General features: G+C 52.3%; 5 protein-coding genes across 5 annotated transcripts; 1 reads left to right on the top strand and 4 right to left on the bottom strand.

Moving 5' to 3' along the window:
* Positions 1–432: 432 nt before the first annotated feature.
* Positions 433–2185, bottom strand: PV08_07752 (uncharacterized protein; the record flags this gene model as incomplete). Its single annotated transcript, XM_016382079.1, has 2 exons — positions 433–1759; positions 1962–2185. 2 exons carry the CDS (start codon positions 2183–2185, stop codon positions 433–435), a joined length of 1551 nt encoding a protein of 516 aa, XP_016235181.1.
* Positions 2186–3331: 1146 nt separating this feature from the next.
* Positions 3332–4980, bottom strand: PV08_07751 (uncharacterized protein; the record flags this gene model as incomplete). The annotated part of the gene is made up of 2 exons (XM_016382078.1): positions 3332–4777; positions 4831–4980. The coding sequence occupies 2 exons, from the start codon at positions 4978–4980 to the stop codon at positions 3332–3334; spliced, it is 1596 nt and encodes a 531-aa protein (XP_016235180.1).
* A 1193-nt stretch (positions 4981–6173) lies between these two features.
* PV08_07750 (uncharacterized protein) lies at positions 6174–8620 on the bottom strand (the record flags this gene model as incomplete). Its single annotated transcript, XM_016382077.1, has 10 exons — positions 6174–6328; positions 6392–6484; positions 6540–6599; positions 6656–6789; positions 6848–7100; positions 7155–7396; positions 7454–7592; positions 7655–7911; positions 7995–8371; positions 8480–8620. 10 exons carry the CDS (start codon positions 8618–8620, stop codon positions 6174–6176), a joined length of 1851 nt encoding a protein of 616 aa, XP_016235179.1.
* A 3241-nt stretch (positions 8621–11861) lies between these two features.
* PV08_07749 (uncharacterized protein) lies at positions 11862–12842 on the bottom strand (the record flags this gene model as incomplete). Its single annotated transcript, XM_016382076.1, has 1 exon — positions 11862–12842. One exon carries the CDS (start codon positions 12840–12842, stop codon positions 11862–11864), a length of 981 nt encoding a protein of 326 aa, XP_016235178.1.
* A 1130-nt stretch (positions 12843–13972) lies between these two features.
* Positions 13973–16877, top strand: PV08_07748 (uncharacterized protein; the record flags this gene model as incomplete). The annotated part of the gene is made up of 5 exons (XM_016382075.1): positions 13973–14182; positions 14211–14435; positions 14498–14936; positions 14991–15052; positions 15336–16877. 5 exons carry the CDS (start codon positions 13973–13975, stop codon positions 16875–16877), a joined length of 2478 nt encoding a protein of 825 aa, XP_016235177.1.
* Positions 16878–16924: the final 47 nt, after the last annotated feature.

Below are 16924 nucleotides of genomic sequence, written 5' to 3'. Positions count from 1 at the left end.
TGGATGGTATCATGATAGATTGATTAGATATGCTGAACAAGCCCAGTTTAACCAGACATACGTATCATTTCTTCTGGATCATGCCATTCTCTTTCCTGGTCGCATTGTACCACTCTCACCACTCATCACTCATTCTATCAATTTTCCGGGTCCATGTTATGAAAGCTCGTCGACGTACGATAGTCTGTACCCGTGTCACGAAAGCCGTCGTGTCCGCCTATGCAGGTTAAAAACGTAATGCATTATATATTTCGTAAAGTGCTGTGTCAATCCGAGACGGGTGACCTACGTGGACTTTGACTCCGTGCCAGCCTTAAACCGCCATCCGGCGGTGGCTGTAATGCTGCATCTGGGACCACATATATGTTAACGTCTGGTTTACTGCTGCTGCTGCTGCTGCTGCTGGTGTTGTTGTTGTTGCTGTAATGAGATCTATTCGGTTTCATCTTTCGTCGTCGTTTCCAAATCGTCCATTTCCAGCGCTGCCTCTTCATCACTTGGTCGTCGTCGTCCTCCTCCACGGCCCCGCCCAGCCATGGGAATTCTTGGCGACGACTGGTGTCCGCGTCCACCACCGGCACCAGCAGGATGGTGATGACGACCCTTGACTGAGCCCGAGCGAGAAGTGGAGGTGGAAGTGGAAGCGGAGGGAGTGCGGTCGTCCTCCTCGTGCTGGTGCAACCTCATATTGACGAACATGGCGTACAGGCCGAAATCGTAGGCCAGGCGACACACGCCCGCGACGACGAAGGCGATCCAGAAGCGCTTGTCGGCCGCCAGGGCCCCGGTGACGGTCGGGCCGGCCATGGCGGCCAGGGTGCGGAGCATGGCGGTGATGCCCATGACGGCGGTGCGCTCGTCGGGCCTGACGGCGGCGGCGATGAAGGCCGACCGCGGCGCCTGGTCCATGTTGTTCAGGCCGGCGCGCACGAGCAGGAGCGCCGCGGCGAGCGCGAACCACGGCGGGAAGGGGAACAGGAGCACGGCGGCCGACGACGGCACGTGCGTGAAGACCATGGTGTTGATCAGGCCGATCCGGCGCGCGAGCGGGCCCGCGAACACGGCGCCCACGGCGCCCAGGAAGTACGCCAGGGACGTCACGTCGCCGAGCGCCGACTTGGACGGCCGGAACCGCAGGTCCAGGAAGTAGTTGGTCAGCGAGTACGGCACCATCCCGTCCGCGAGAGAGTCGACCGCGAGCAGGAACCAGAGTTTGTACATTATTGCCCGCGTCGGGGCGGAGATTTGCGTGAACCGCCGTGCGAAGAAGTTTGATATACGAGCTTGAAATCGAGACCGAGGTCCGCCGGAACGATGGTCGTGGCCTTCGTCTTCTGCTGGTGTCGATGATTCTCGTCCTCTTCCAGTGAGCGGTTGAGAGGTTGGATTTCGGTGAGCGCGCGGTGTGTTGTCGCCATGGTCGTCGTCGTCGTCGTCGTCGTCGTCGTCGTCGTCCGTGTCTTCATCCTGGGCTAACTCCACGTAATTCTCATCTTGGGATATTGATCCGGTCGCCTCCAATTCGCATTCCTCCGTCAAGGGTACGACGAGGAGTGCATTCACGATCCCCATGGCCGTGTAGACCCAGAACAGAGCGTGATAGGAATCCACGGGGTTCCAACCTCGTCGGTCCTGGAGGAAATGAATCACCCTCCCGGATACTTCGGACCCGATGCTCGATCCTAGTGTTGATGTGGTGACGTACCACGCTAGAACGTCCGCTCGGGAAGATGGTGTCGTCAATTGTGATAGCATTGATCTGTGTAGCGCACATGGAAGAAACATCAGATTAGCTTTGAAGTTATCGTGCTCAACATTTTGCTTTTGCTTTGCGTCACTGTAGTGCAACCATCACACGAAATCAAAGGTGGACGGATAGATCGATAGATGGGGTCCCCCCCCGAACAGGGTATAGGTAACTTTTGCCGGGTGACACGACATGATAATAAATCAATACGTACTCTTCAATACTCCTAAACGGACCAAAGTCACCCCCGGTGACACTCACGACGCCCAGAATCGCCGCGACCAAGAGGATCCAGAAGTTCTCGAACAGGGCAAACACTACGCCCGTCAAGACCATGAGCATCGACCCTCCCATGAGAACTCTTCGGCGGCCCACGCGGTCGGCGACCAGTGTGAGGAACGTGCCGAGAAAGACATCGCCGAGAAGGGTGAGGGTCATGAACACGCCGATCTGGTGGTCTGTGTAATTCAACGCCGAGAAGAAGATGGCTATTATAGTGCGTTGTACAAGTTAGAGGTCATGGTTCTTTATAAGAGTTGGAGGAAATCATAGCGTATCGGAGTTAGATGCAAATGGGTACAAAGTAGGTGGGTATCGGTGGTGTGTAGGGCTCACGGAAGTGAGGCAAAGGGGAATACTTCACACCTAGAATTAAAGAATTGGTTCCGTATGCGAACATGCGACACGTCCTCGCCAGGATGATAAGGTACGCGTTGCGCCCGGTGTGTTGGATCGACACAATCCCGAATTCATGGTAGAACCATCTAAATGGACGAGAGATGGTGGTCCATGTCGACATTGCACCGTTTGCAGTGCGACGTGCGACGTGCGATGTGGCCCCGACCCGAGGATTTGTGACTCTGGCCAAAGTCAACGGCGGCAAGTCAAGACTCTAGTACTTTGCTGAGTCATTAACTTGGTTAGGACCAGGGGGACAAGGCAACGATGGAACCGACGGTAAAGGGTTGAACAAAAAGGCAGATTGCCGGAAATCAAAACCCTTGTCGAGAGGCTCAAAGAAATACAAAAGAACCAAACGGAAAAACCATAGATAATTGTACGAATGGTCACGCAATCGCACGAGTAAAATCCACACACCGCCTTGGATTCAGTCACTCGTTAGCAAGGTAGTTCGTTGGTTTGTGCCTTTCGAGGTTGGCAGTGAAAAAGAAAGAATAGCTTGGAGCAGGCAAAACGAATTGTGGAGACCGCGATCGGGAGTGAATGAGCATCATTGGGCTCGAGCATCCCGCCTTTAGATGAGGAGAGCAGCAAGAGGGCAACCATCTCGGACATTCGCCGGGCATGATATCGGCTGATGTTCCGGGCGGCACAGACGCTGCTTAGGCCCGCCTACAGGCTACAAGTAGATGTACAGTACTGAGCTCTCGATATACCTGGGCGGTGCGCGAGGGTCATACGTTCAGGTTGATGGTAAGATTCATATCATGCATGAGGTTTATTATTCAGCTGGCTAGAGTATTTCATTCAGTCTCGACCAGCAAAAGATGTCTCGTAGTTGGGAGGCAAATGGCTGAACCATCCACTCCATCCAGCGCGCAGACAGACAGCAGCAGGTCCCTCCTAGTAAATATAGGTAAATTCATCATTCTTTCGATCCGTCAAGTCCAAAAACGCCTTGTCACCCAGTCTCTGTCCACCCTCTGTCTCTTCCACGGCTACATACGTATCCTCCATGGAATGATCCTTGATCACGGCGGGTTTGCCATTCTTGACTCTCGTCCTGGACTGCAACTTGTTCAAAAACATCAAATTGACCAATTGCATGATCACGACTGCGAACAGCGTGACGAAAATGGCCAGAGTACTTCGCAGACCAGGGTGGTATGCCGGGGCCTCTTTCTTGTTAAATAGCAATGGACCGATGATGTTCCCTGATGATGAGCCAGCATTGTAGAGGGACATGATGACGGATTTCTTGGTGCTGCCACCTGTGTTGCCGACGATCCAAGACACAATCAATGGATTGCCGCCAAACAGGAACGCGAGGAGATAATACGCGACCAACAGCCCGGCGGTGGCACCGTGGTCTCGAGGCAGACAGTACAAGACGGCAAGACCCGCGACGACGGGCAGCATCAGCGCGTCGAGCACGACCGACTTGAGTTTTGCTTTTTGCGCCGCGTACGAAGCCAACAGGATGACCAGGAATTGCATCGCGCCAAAGGGAATGTTGAGCAGCGTGGTCTTGTACTTGTCGAACCCGACACCAGACAGAATGAGCGGGCCAAAGGTGTTGGTGACGCTGGCACCGACGTTGAGCAGTAGAGCCATCCCAATCCACAAGTAGGTTTTTGGCTCGATGGCAAGTTCGAGGATATGAGACCATTTGTACTCTCGGCTGCCTGTGCCGGTGTTGTTGGCACGAAGGCGTTCAATGGCCTGCGCCTTTTCGTGCTCGGTCAAGAATCGCGCCGAGGGGATGTCGTCGTCGAGATACCACCAGACGACGGGCGCGGAGACGATGGTGACCAAGCCGACGAAGAGGAAGATAATCTGCCACTCCTTCAGGACGTCGGACTTGATCTTCCCAAGGCCGTACGAGAGCGCCGAGGCGGCGATCGTTGCGAGTCCGTTGGTCCCGTACCATGCCGCGACACGGAGCGGCTGCTCTGCACGTCGGTACCATTGGCTGGTGATGACGCTGAACAAGGGTAGACAGCCGCCTTCGAAGAGACCGAGGAAAAAGCGCGCAGCCATCAGGGAACTGAAATCATGGCACGCCGCCATCGAGGCTTGAGCGATGCCCCAGCCGAGACAGAGTGTGGGCATGAGGATGCGGTGAGGAACCTTGACGATGAGTACCGACGAGAATGGTTGCCACGCCAGTTGAGCGATGGGCGCAATGGATCCCACCAAGGAGTATTGGTTGCCTGTGAGGTTGCAGTCCTTCTGCAGGCCGAAGAGGGCGCCGTAGCCAAGGACTGACTTGTCCAGGATCTGCAGGAAATACACCCAGACGAGGATCGTCAGGATTCTTTTGTCGGTCTTTCTTCTAATCCGTTTGTTCTAGACGATGAAGGTCAGCAACCAGCAGCGGGACTGCAGAAGGTGTCAATTACATCTTCTTCGGTGAGCTCGACTCGATCGGTTCCGACTATCTCGAGGGCTCGATCGCCGTGTTTCTGTTCGGCGAGGACCAAAGCAGGTTGGCCGGTCTCGATGTCCTCATCGTGAGCCATATGGTTTCGCTTGTCGTCCGTGGGGACCATCATGACCGATAAGAGCGTTGTGGTGGGATTGCAAGTGTCTGATGTTCGTGAGTGGTTCGCACCGGCAAGTCTCCTTTGCGCCTTGGAAGCGAGGCGACGAAGGCCTGGAGGATACGCGAATTTATAGCAAGCAGAGAGGCATGGGGGAGAGCATTCTCATCATTGATGGCAAGAAGGAACCAAGGCGGTCGAAGCAGCAAAATTGAGCCGGGGATCAGAGGTGTGGGGTCTGGGCATTACGGTCTCAGACCTCCTTTCGCCCTTGTGAACTGTCAGGTCTCGCCAGCCGAGTGGCCATGAGATCATGGGAGACAGCCACCGACTGATGCTATCACGCCAGTCGTTACTCGTACCACACAGATCAACCCCGCCAGAAGGCTATTGAGGTAGCTCGTGACTGGCACGCTCCATACTCCCACCCAAGGTGACCGTCAACCCAGCCGCCGGGGTTGTCTGGGGAAGAGCATCGGTGCCAATTCCGTCTTGAGGGTCTTGACGGCCGTGGGGGTCGTCGAGGGTGGTGCTTGGGGGTGGTTGGGGGCACAATGGGGGTCCCACCGCCACGCCTGAGCTCTTCCCTCGCTTCAGGCGCTTCCGAAGTCCGGGGAATGGAGTTGATTCTCGCGAAACACCCGTGTCAAGTGGCTCAATCTTCAATTGCCGATGGCAGGTGTTCACTACACCTCACGAGCTAGCGGCAATTGATCGATGGTGTTTGCCGTTGAGATACTCTGCCATGGTGTCCAGTCCAGGCCTTGAACATGCCCCGTGGGGGTATCGCCACTACGAGTTTATACTTGCTGCACTGAGAGGTGCCAAAGCATGGCGCTCTATGGCGTGACGGTTTACTGTCAGCCTCGGATATGTGGAACGGCTATGACTCGGAGAGTGTGTGAGATATTGTCGAGGTAATCAAATGTAAATGATCATCATGGAATAAATGATAGTCTGCTCTGCGGGAGCAAAGTCAGGTCTGAGTCTACTGGCCAACAACAGCGAAAGGACGCCGCTTCCCAAGACCAGCTCTTTCTTTCAACCCGTTCGGTGAATCCTCTGACTTCTACTTAACACCCCTTTGCAGCTCGAAAGGCACTCGTATAATGGTCGAGGCCGTTGAAAATGTTGAAACGTTACCGCTTTCGAGGATCCTCCCTTACGACGGCGAATCCATGGGAAATCTAGGCAAGGTAGGTCTAGTATGTGTCGGCCTTGTCGGCTTCCTCGGCACGTTCGATGATTCCAGGCGGTTTGGGGATCCTCCGTCGGAAGATGTGTCTCTTGATGAAGTAAGGAAGCCATACTTTCGTTTCATAACTGATGTAGTTCTTGGTCGGTACCGAGAAGACCTCTGTGAACAGACAGTCAGTACCAGAGAAGAAAGGAAAGGTAGGACAAATGCAATATCACATACGGTCAATTTCTTCCAGGGTGAGTTGCTTGGTCTCTCTCACGAAGCAGAAGATCATGAACCAGGCAATCAGGTTAAGTCCGGCATAGAAACCGACTACAAGCTGAATTAGCATATGCTCGTCAGGGTATCTTCGTGAAGATGCACTTACAAGCCCCAGTGGGAGTCATGACAGTCCTCATTCGAGGGAAAGTCAAGCTAAGAACGCCAGCTACAAAACCCATCGTCAGCAGGGTGCCCATGTCAAGATATGAAAAGATTGCTCACCAAAAGTGTTGTTGATGCAAACTGCCCAGGCCATTCCTTGCTCACGTTGAATGGTAGGGAACACTTCTGCAGAGTACTGGAATGCGATGGGCCCTTCTCCCAAGGAGTAGCAGATGGTGAAGAGGTAGACGAATCTAGTCGCAAACAATGGTTAGTGCAATGCGCGTCGCTCGGGCAATCATATCGACTTACAATACAACAGGACCGATTTGGGATCCACGACTTCCATCGGTTTTGAGCAGAGATAGACCCGCCGCCAGCAAGAAGATACACATTCCAGGGAAGGTCGCCAAAGTCAAGGTTCTTCGGCCCTTTGTATCGATCAGGAACAGAGTAGGAATTGTCGCCACTACCTGGATCGCACCATATCCTAGAGACGCATACAGAGCCTGGGTTGCGGTATAGCCGACGTCTTCGAAGATGGTCGAGCTGTAGAAGGAGATGACTGGATTGAGTGTTAAAACGCTGCCCGCGCACACCGGTGAGATGGTCGACTTACTGTTGATGCCACACATTTGCTGAGCAAGCATCACTGTCGAGGCACCATAGTTCGCACGCCTGATTCTAGGCACAGCAAAGCAATCCCACAAACGGGAGAAATAGCCACTGCCACGAGCCTCACGAAGCTCCTCCTCGTAGAGGACTTGCGAGTAGTAGAAGTCTCTAGCGGCAATGATGGGATGAGCTCGCAGACGTTGCATCGATCGAAATCCTTGGGCGTGCTTCCCATGCTTCATGAGCCTGAAGATGGTCAGTCAGCAGACGAGACGAGAAGTAATCACAGGGGTGAGCACTCACCAACGAGGGCTTTCGGGACAGAAGAAAATTCCGACCATGAGAATGAAGGAAGGAATAAAGGCTGAACCGAGCTGGAGACGCCAGGAGATGTCGCCAGTGTCCTTGACGATAACGTTGGCAGCGAAGCCCAAGAAGATACCTGCGCGACGATAGAAGATCAGCCATCGGAGATTTGAACTAGTGAGACCCAATTAAGCCTACCAGCAACGACCCAGAGTTGCCAGAACATGACAAGAGCACCTCGAACGCGAGCCGGGGCCATTTCCGCAGAGTAGATGGGTACCGTAGCGTTCTTTGCGCCGATTCCAATGCCCATGACGAATCGAGCAGCGAAGAGCCCTTGCCAGGATTTTGCAAAAGCAGAACCGATGGGTGTGGCAGTTAGACAGCAAGCGGTGATGAAGATCTCGCCTCTTCGGCCAAAATAGTGGTTGAGGGGATCGACAATGAATGCACCACTGCCCATATCTGGTCAGTCTCCCTTCACCACGACACCAAAAGCGACTGGCAGTTTCTCATGGAGAGGGGGGCATCAACTCACATGAGACCAGCTGTCAAGAATATGATGGCGTTGATAATACCGACGATCCATTCGTCTTTGCCTTTACCGTTGATCCCGAATTCTTCAGGGAAGGACAAGTTGGCACCATTTGAACCAGTTTGATCCCACCCCTGGGTGGCGGCTCCGATGGCGCATAAGCCGATTGAGTACCAGAGCATTTTGGGGCCATGCCACTTGTGGTCTTTCTCGTATTGGAGAGCATTGCGCTCGTGGTCCTCGAGCTCTGTGACGCTTTGGAAGTTGTCTGGGTCACGAGCAACGAGAGCGGCGCGACCAAAGAGGTTTGCATGCTCTGACATGCCATGCGATTCGGCGAAAGACACGGCATTCAGGACAGTTTGTTCCGGTGAAGTGCGCTATGGCCGGCCACAGGTGTCAGCGGTTTGTTGTTTGTTGTTGTGTTGACGACCATATTGATCCCCTTTGGCACATCCCATAGGAGGAGAACGAAGAGCGAGGCTTACCTTCAACGGATTCTCGACCAGGTTGAGAGCGACGGACCGGCGCCGACCGCCTGTCTCTTCATGCCCTGTTGTGGGCACGTCGAAGGCGGCCTTCTCATTGCGAGAGACATCGGCAGTGTCTACTGAGGGTTTGTCCGCCATGGTTGCTGCGTATGGGAGCGTTGTTTGGGGAGCACTTGAGACGCGGGAAACAGGATCTGCAAAAAAGAGAGACGATTTTATGCTCTGGCCCGGACCGAGAACATATACTTGTATTTCGACCCCCCTACACTACAGACGGCGAATACCTACCTAGCCGCTGGAGATCAAAAGGCGGCCGAGTATCCACAATCCATACCTGGGCAACTCTGCGCATCGGCCATCTGTCTCCGCGTTGGAGGGGGCCCGGCTGCGGAGGGGGAATATTACAGAACGAGTTACGGAGTAAGGCTATCCGGTCCTCGCACAACGGTGTACTTGTGTGGAGGGAGGGAGGGAGGGAGGAGAGGGAGGAGAGAGAGGAGAGGCGGCGAGATACCCCGGCGCCCGTATCCATAACCATAGACCATGGAGGAGGGAATCCTTGGCGGGGCTCGAGTACCACGTCAACAAGACTAGAAGTGATAGCTGTAGACATGCTCCACGTGCAATGCAACCACGGAGACGCTCTATTGACGAATAACAAAGTACGTGAACGAGTCAGTGCCGCCCTGGTCGCCTGGGTTCTGATTGTGATCGTCGCCATCATCGCCCAACACCGCAATGATGCAACAGTCATGCTTGCATGTGAGCACCTGCTGAGGGCCACAGTGTGGACCGGAGACGATGCGTGTGCTTGACCGCAAAGAAGCAAAGATAGTCGGTATTCCGTGCTGTCCGTGGGTCCAGATCACACTGCGGGATATTCATTTTTTGATATCGACAGGGCGGATTAACTGGTGCTAGGTACTTGTATCGTATCAGGCCTCGCCAAAAGTCCCCGAGGCTCCTTGACACCCCCAGCTTTTCTCCATAAGCAACTTCCTAGATACGACAATGACGTTGTACTCGTATGTACTGGCGTCTGTAGATTCCCACGGGGATCTAGCGTGTGCTACCAGTATTTGCATGAGAGATGTTACTGCCTACTAGCACCGGTATGGTCGACGGACTTCGTTTGCGAGTACAGTATCTAGACCGGGATGTGATGACGATCATGCCAGTCTAGCGCCCGTGGTGACGCTCTAGCACGGGCCAAAGGCTACAAAGTACAGTTGTCACCATGCACCTCATATGTAAGCCCAGACAAAAATGGAGCTTCCAAAGGCCAAAACACAATCGAGGCCAGCGAAAAAACATCACAACCACTTTTGCACCTTGGGTCAATAATGACAGGTCAACAGCATGCTCTCTCAGGGCGTGTCCTTGTCTCCCTGAGAGACGGGGCGCATTTCCTCAGGGCTTGTACCTGTCGCTGGCTGGCCGACACGAACATGGCATATTCGATGGATGCCATGTTCGACGAGTAGGAGGCGATCAAAGGGTCGCAATCTCGACATCTTGCCACGCCTTCGCTAAGACATGCTTTGCTTGCTGAAGACATTGCCACAAGCCTCTTCAGGTTTCTGCTTGAGGAAGGCTTGGTGAAAGCATTGCGGGGCCGGTGAGAAGGACACGGCTGGAGAGGCCTCCACCATCACCCATGGGCGGCCTCGTAACCACCCCAAAGGAGCGGAGATTGCCCAGCGCTGTACGGAGAACGGTACGCATTAACTAGTTAGAAGAGTAATACCTGGTACTCACTCGTGCATGAACGATTATTTGCCAGATAAATAAATGTCTCCATCCGTCAGCCAGTCTCGGCTGAAAATTTAAGGAACATGGAACAAGGAATAACACTCAGTGACGGACACTCGCCATCAACCTCGTGTGGGCTCGTCTACGTACTGTAGGCTCACTAACTAGTTAGGCTGGTGCAGCCAATGCCTGGTGCGCCGCTCTCGGTCGGTGATAAGCGGTCAACATACCGAAGGAAACACCAGGTCATCTGGTGAATGATGACTCGAGCGTAAAAGCCTTGGTGAACGCTACCAAGTTTCAACCTTGTACGGAGTACCTATGCAACAATACCAGATGTACGCTTGGACACATTCAGTAGTTACCTCCTACCTATCTATCTTCTTGTAGTAGCCTATGGCCGACCCTGCGATATGCCGTCATGTACTGTATTCCGTTAGGCGAGTCCTCGAGTCGCCAAACTGATCTACAGCAGATACCCCGTAGGTCCCTTGTATCCTGACAATGTTATTGACCGTTTCGACATTCCTCCGTACAGTCTATCCAGCACATGGTCTTATCCACCTGAGAAGAATCGCGTGATGCTTGCCCGGTGAGTCCACCTGTTTCACCAGATGTAGTCTTATGCGGCGCCGGGCGCACCAGGCAGGGATTCCCAAGTATCCCACGACTGGTACACACAATATCGTTCAGGCGAAGAGGCGAACATGTGATCGAACTAATCATGTACGAGGACAGTACAAACATCAAGAGACCAGAACAGCCAGCGGATACCTTATCCTCGCTAATTTGCATACGGCTGTCATGTGTAAGTAAAACTGTTCAAGACCCTGAATTGCTCATGGCTACTCCCACAGAGGACTTTCTTGTTCTGGAAAGACAACAGATGACAACCCACCTGGGTCTTGGGCTTGGTGTTGGGCTCGGGCTTCCCACCTATAACTTGTACTCGTACTTATAAGTGTGCACTGACTTTTCGAGATGTGAGTTGATCGTCGGCCACTCCATGTTCTGGACATTGACGCGCCTGAGGCCTCCGTGGGCACTTGAAACGGAGAATGGATGCCCAAATCAAGTATCCCGTAGAGTGCGTCAGCGGCTGCATTCAGGCGACGCCGGGGCTCCTCGATCTTCTTCGCGCGCTCCGTCTGGGCAGACAGGTGGATCGTGGGGGTTTCATTGGAGCCCTGTGTGTTCACAGCCTAGGCCCAATAATCCTGGATCGTTGTTCCGCCCGACCATGATCGTGCACAGGATCACTTGCGCATTAACGCTGCTCACAATACAGTACCTGGATGACAATTCTGTAGAGAGAGAGATGCAGGTATGTCTTGACTCTTCCAGGATACAAAACAAAAATAATGAATGTTATTGATTGCGACAAGGCTGTGTGGAACGATGCGGACACCTGGACCCACTGATTGCGATACGAGTAGTTACAGTAAGTAGCACAATACCACTAGCCTTGGGCCGACAGATTTTGCCACTGTCAAAGTTCCCTCCCTACAGCATGTGTCTCTGTCGAGTTTTTCGCCTTACCAGCACCCCTGGCAAGCGGCCCACCACGCATACACAGAGGCTGAAAAGAGGCCGCCGTTGAGGCCCAATGGCCATGACATGGTTCCGATCAGCTCATCTTGTGGCCCTTCACTTTCTGCCGATGTTTGAGCGTGAATTTCCACTCGTTCGCAACGGTGCCAGTCCAAAGGAGAACCAGGAAAGACCCGACCACGACTGTTATGAGCAGTGTTACGATGCTGAACCAGTAGAATATCCTCCACACGTGCTCGCTCAGGAACTCTTGGCCTGAATCAGCCGCTAACGCTACCTGCATGGTATTGAGGCAAGTCGATATCGCCGCAAAGACGAACAAGATCGGCCCATATAGGCGGGTGAAGTACTCGCCATACTGCATGGGAATATACTCATAGATGTATCGACGAAACAAGAGGGGGGCATAGAGGTTGAGTCTGGACAGCCTGATCTCCCCATAGTGGTACCTGGCCGACACATGCTCGTCTTCGATATGCTCCAGATCGGCCAGAAAGATCGAGACCTCTGACCACCTGAGGTGGCTCTGCACCAGTCGCAGATCATCCCGTTGTGCAATCACAAGATCAGACTCGTGTTGAATGAGCAAGCGATACGTTCGCAGAAATCCGATAGCGGCACGACGAATGTGTGAGCTTTTCTCGGCGAGGGGTGACAACGGCTGAGCTGCTAATGCCGTCGTCCAGAAAGAGTAGGATGTCAGGTAACTCGGTAGGGGTTTGATGAAGATCCGATTGTTGATCCACAGCAGATGAAGCCGTGGATCTTCCGTGACAACAATCTCTCGTCCCAGGACCTTCTGTTTATTCAGAGAATGAACACTTCTTCCAGAAGGCGTGGTCAAGATCCAAAGTCTCCCCGCCGCTGCTTCCAGATCAGCTGCCCACAGTTCATTGCACAGAAATGTTGAAAGAGAATCCGTGTTTGGTAAGACGATACTGGGATGGCCCGGTACTCTCGAGGTTGTTTCCACGGGGCTGGAGTCCGCCAGTTCAGAACAAAGCTGGTGCTCTTTGGAAAAAGGCGGCGCCGGCGCGATTTGGGAATTCTTGATCATGGACACGTATATGGAGTGAGTATCCTCCGTACTCCCTTCTGCAAACATTACTCGTGTACTATCTGATATGTGTTTTGCATATGGCGATCAGGATATTTCAGCTGAGGTTGCTGAGGCTCATCGTGAGCATCTTTAAACTGAATGTCGCGTCCAGAACATGCTTGTACCATTCCATTTTCGGTTACAAAGACGCCTCGTTTCCAGGGATCGCGCATTCGAATGGCTGGATAAGGTATTTCAGCCTGACCGACCGCAATGGCGGGGTAAGTTACTGGGCGCAGCCTTTGTACCATTTCTAGCTTCATAACGTATCGACGACTCCCGAGCAGAAAGTGAAAAGACGTTGATTTCAATGGCACCTTGAGGAGCTCTCAGAATCTGATCGCCATGGTGCGGAATGCTCTTGTAATCACCTTCGCAACTTCACACACTGATCGTGGTTGTAGGTGAGACAAGTGACGGAAACCGATACAGGACTGAAGGCTCTCTGGCCACCCTCCAGCGCGCAGACCGAGAATGGGGACAACATCGTGGAGTAGGAATATCCAGGAAAGACACGTTTCTGATAAGCTGAGCGTATTCAGTATCGTGGCCATGCACGGCCTTGGAGCGCATCCGGACCATACCTGAAAGATCCGCATCGACGAAGCCACTGGAAATCACGATGAGGGTCGCTGGGTAAACTGGTTACAAGAGGAAGACATGCTACCCACGGCAGTTCCAAAATCAAGGATCATGAGGTACGGGTACAAGTCAAACTGGTTTGGGGAGGATGCGATCAGAACGTCGATCCGAGGTATTGCAGAAATGCTTTTGTTTGATCTGGTGTTAGAGCGAGAGGTAAGGCAGAGCCTACTACAGCGAAGACGATTTTACTGAAGATGAGTGGAATTGCCGCACTCGTCCCCTGATCTTCATTGCTCATAGCTTCGGAGGTTTGGTAATCCTCAAGGCAAGTACATCATTCATCCACCACTAATCCGTACCCGGGGGAATTGCTAAAAAGCGATCTGTAGGCCATTCACGTTGCCTCACAGGTTGAGAAGTGGAGGGATGTCTTCGAAGCGGTGCGAGGACTCGTTTTCCTCGGTACCCCATTCCGTGGATCAGACGGGATGAGCCAGCACATAATGGTGGAGGCGGCACGGAGGGTTTGCGCGGAAGACGAGATCGAGGCCGAGTCCCTTTATGTTTTGAATCCTGGAAACGACTTGTTGCAAGACCTCGTTGATGATTTTCAAGGGCACGTATGGTCGAGGATGGGACATGCACGAATCGCATGTTTCTATGAACTCGAACGAAGTGACATCGGTGCGGTCGTGGGGAATCAAACCAGAAAGGTAGGATCATGGATGAATAGTTGTATAGCAGGCTGACTCTCCGGTCACGCAGGCCTTGGTGGTCAACAAGCAATCAGGATGTCTGGACGTGTCGGACCGAATTGCCAAGTATCCTCTCCAGCGCACGCATTTCACGATGAACAAGTTCGCCCAGGCTACGGAGAGGGACTATAAGCTGATATCAAAAGTCATACAAGATATGGCACAAGACGACCAGGTAGGACTTGAGGCCCAGGCACAACAGATAACAACTGTGAGTCCTTAAGGAGAACTTCTATGTAATCTTCACAGTCCTGAATCTCATTTCCGTTTAAGAATAGCTCGATTCCCGTCATCACAACATATGAGCGGGCTCAACGTCGATGTGTCAACTATTTTCAAGGGCGTAAAGACCAGCTAAAGCAGATACGAGACTTCTTCGCCAAAGCACCGCGCGACCAGAAACGCGTACTTATTTTGCAGGGCATGGGAGGCCAAGGCAAGACGCAGACTGCGTTGAAGTATTGCAAAGAATCAGGATCAATCTATTCCAACGTCTTTTGGATCAATGCGAACTCGATTGATATGGCAGTCCAGTCTATGGAAAGAGTCGCTGAAGAGATCGGACTGGAAATCTCAACAGGAGATAAGTCTCTGGGGACTATTTCGATCGTCGTGAAAGAACTAGAAGGGCGAAGAGATCGTTGGTTGATGGTTTTGGACAACTACGACGACCCTACCGGATTCAGGGAGATTGAAGAATTCATGCCACACGGTCAGTTACATTCCTTTATCCAATACAAAGGCAGCTGATACCGGTGTGTGCCAGGTGGTCAGGGCGACATTCTCGTAACAAGCCGATACAAAGGACTGCAAGAGCTCGGTAAAACTGTCAGCCTACCTTCCATGCCAGATGATGATTCAATAGAACTCTTGTTGAGAAAATCATTTGAGGAAGAAATCAGTCCTGACCAAGATCAACCTCGGAAAGTTGCTGGTAAGATTGTGCAACGACTCGGGGGATTACCCCTGGCCATCGACCAGGCAGCGGCTTTTATTTTGTACAAGCAAATTCCTTTGGATCACCTGAGTAAGTTCTTGGAATTGTATGAGGGTCGCCGAAAAGAAGTTTTGCGCTCTGTTCCCGAACATTTCTGGAAATATCGCAAAATAGGGATTGAAGGACAAGAAAGGGATCACCAAATCAGTGCATTCACAACCTGGGAAAATGCCCTTCCAGCAACTGGAAGGCATCGACGTGCCTAGGGAGGACATCGAGCATTTCTTGACTGTATCAGCCTTCCTTCAGCCCAATCATATTGGCGAGTCGCTTTTTCGACACTGCCTGGAAGGAAAAGATAAACCACCAAATTGGATCAGAATCTTTGCGACAATCGAGAATGATCATTCCGAGCCAGACGCTGACTCGGAAAGCTCAAATGTGCCAGCCCAAGCCAAACCCTCTTGGCAACAAGAGCGTTTCTGGAAAATCATCAAGAAGATGCATAGCCTGTCGTTGTTGGATAGCATCGGCGAGGGTGTCTGGGGGGAAATGTATTTGTCCTTCCATCCTGTGATTTGCGATTGGTTGCAGTTACGGATCAGTAGCGAGTCAGCAAGAAGGTTTGTCCTTGAGGCGGCTAACATTGTGGCCGTGAGCATATTCTCCATCCGGCCTGAGTCAGAAGCTTTTTCGCAATCACGGTCCATCCTTCTCGGTCATGTTGAAAAGTGTTTGGCGAACGATCGAAATTTCTCTTCGCACGGCGGAAACATTGGTCAAACGATCGAAGGGGCCAATGCAGCAAGCTACTTTGCGCTCTTTTGCCACAGATATGGCCGTTACAGCGTGTCAGAAGAACTATGTCGAAGAATAGTTACTTTGATGGCAACAGATGGGACTTTCGACCTTCTTGACAGACTGCAATGGATGAAACTCTTAGGAACGAGCGTGGCAGATCAAGGCAGGCATGACGAGGCGGAAGAAATATACAGAGAGATAGTATCGAAGACCGAGAAGATATTAGGGCCAGAACGTCCAGAAACACTCTCAAGCTTGAATGATCTAGCAGTTTCATTGACCAGTCTAGGCAATTATGAGGAAGCAGAGGCGATAGTTCACAAAATATTATCGGTGAAAAAGACGGGTGGAGGACGGCAACACCAGGATACTCTCATTGTTGAATTCAATGTGGCACAGCTAGTAGCACAACAAGGCAGGTATGCTGAGGCAGAGAAGCTATATCGAGAGCTACTTGCGTCACCAGTGAAGTTGCAAAGGAGCGATCATGAACCGGGTGCTATGACGGAGCTGGCTGTTATACTACATCATCAGGGCAAATATACAGAGGCGGAGGAGCTATTACGAGAGGCATGGCCTTTGAGAGCGAAAGTGCTAGGAAAAGATCACCCATCGACGGTACAAACCATGAACAATCTGGCAGCCTCCCTATTTGAACAGGGAAAGTATGGAGAAGCAGAGAAGCTAATTCGAGAGGTACTGACATTGAGAGGGAAAGTGCTAGGAGAAGGACATAGAGATACGATAAAATCTATGAACGATCTGGGATGCGTACTAGCGAGGAGCTCTCGGTTTGAGGAAGCAACAGTCCTCTTTGAAAGAGCAGTGTCCGGAGCAGAGCTAGTATTAGGATCTGATCATCCGCATACGATTTCTTACAGGTCTAGTTTTGCTCTCATGCAGCAAGGGACTTGAAAGCAATCATCGGCGTCAAGTGAGCAGATTGGGAACGAGAGGATGGA

This window comes from Exophiala spinifera (assembly GCF_000836115.1).
Source record: "Exophiala spinifera strain CBS 89968 unplaced genomic scaffold supercont1.5, whole genome shotgun sequence".
In the NCBI taxonomy this organism is placed as follows: domain Eukaryota; kingdom Fungi; phylum Ascomycota; class Eurotiomycetes; order Chaetothyriales; family Herpotrichiellaceae; genus Exophiala; species Exophiala spinifera.
The sequence above is the reverse complement of the archived record's forward strand: the minus strand, read 5'-3'. Positions and strand labels throughout refer to the sequence as shown.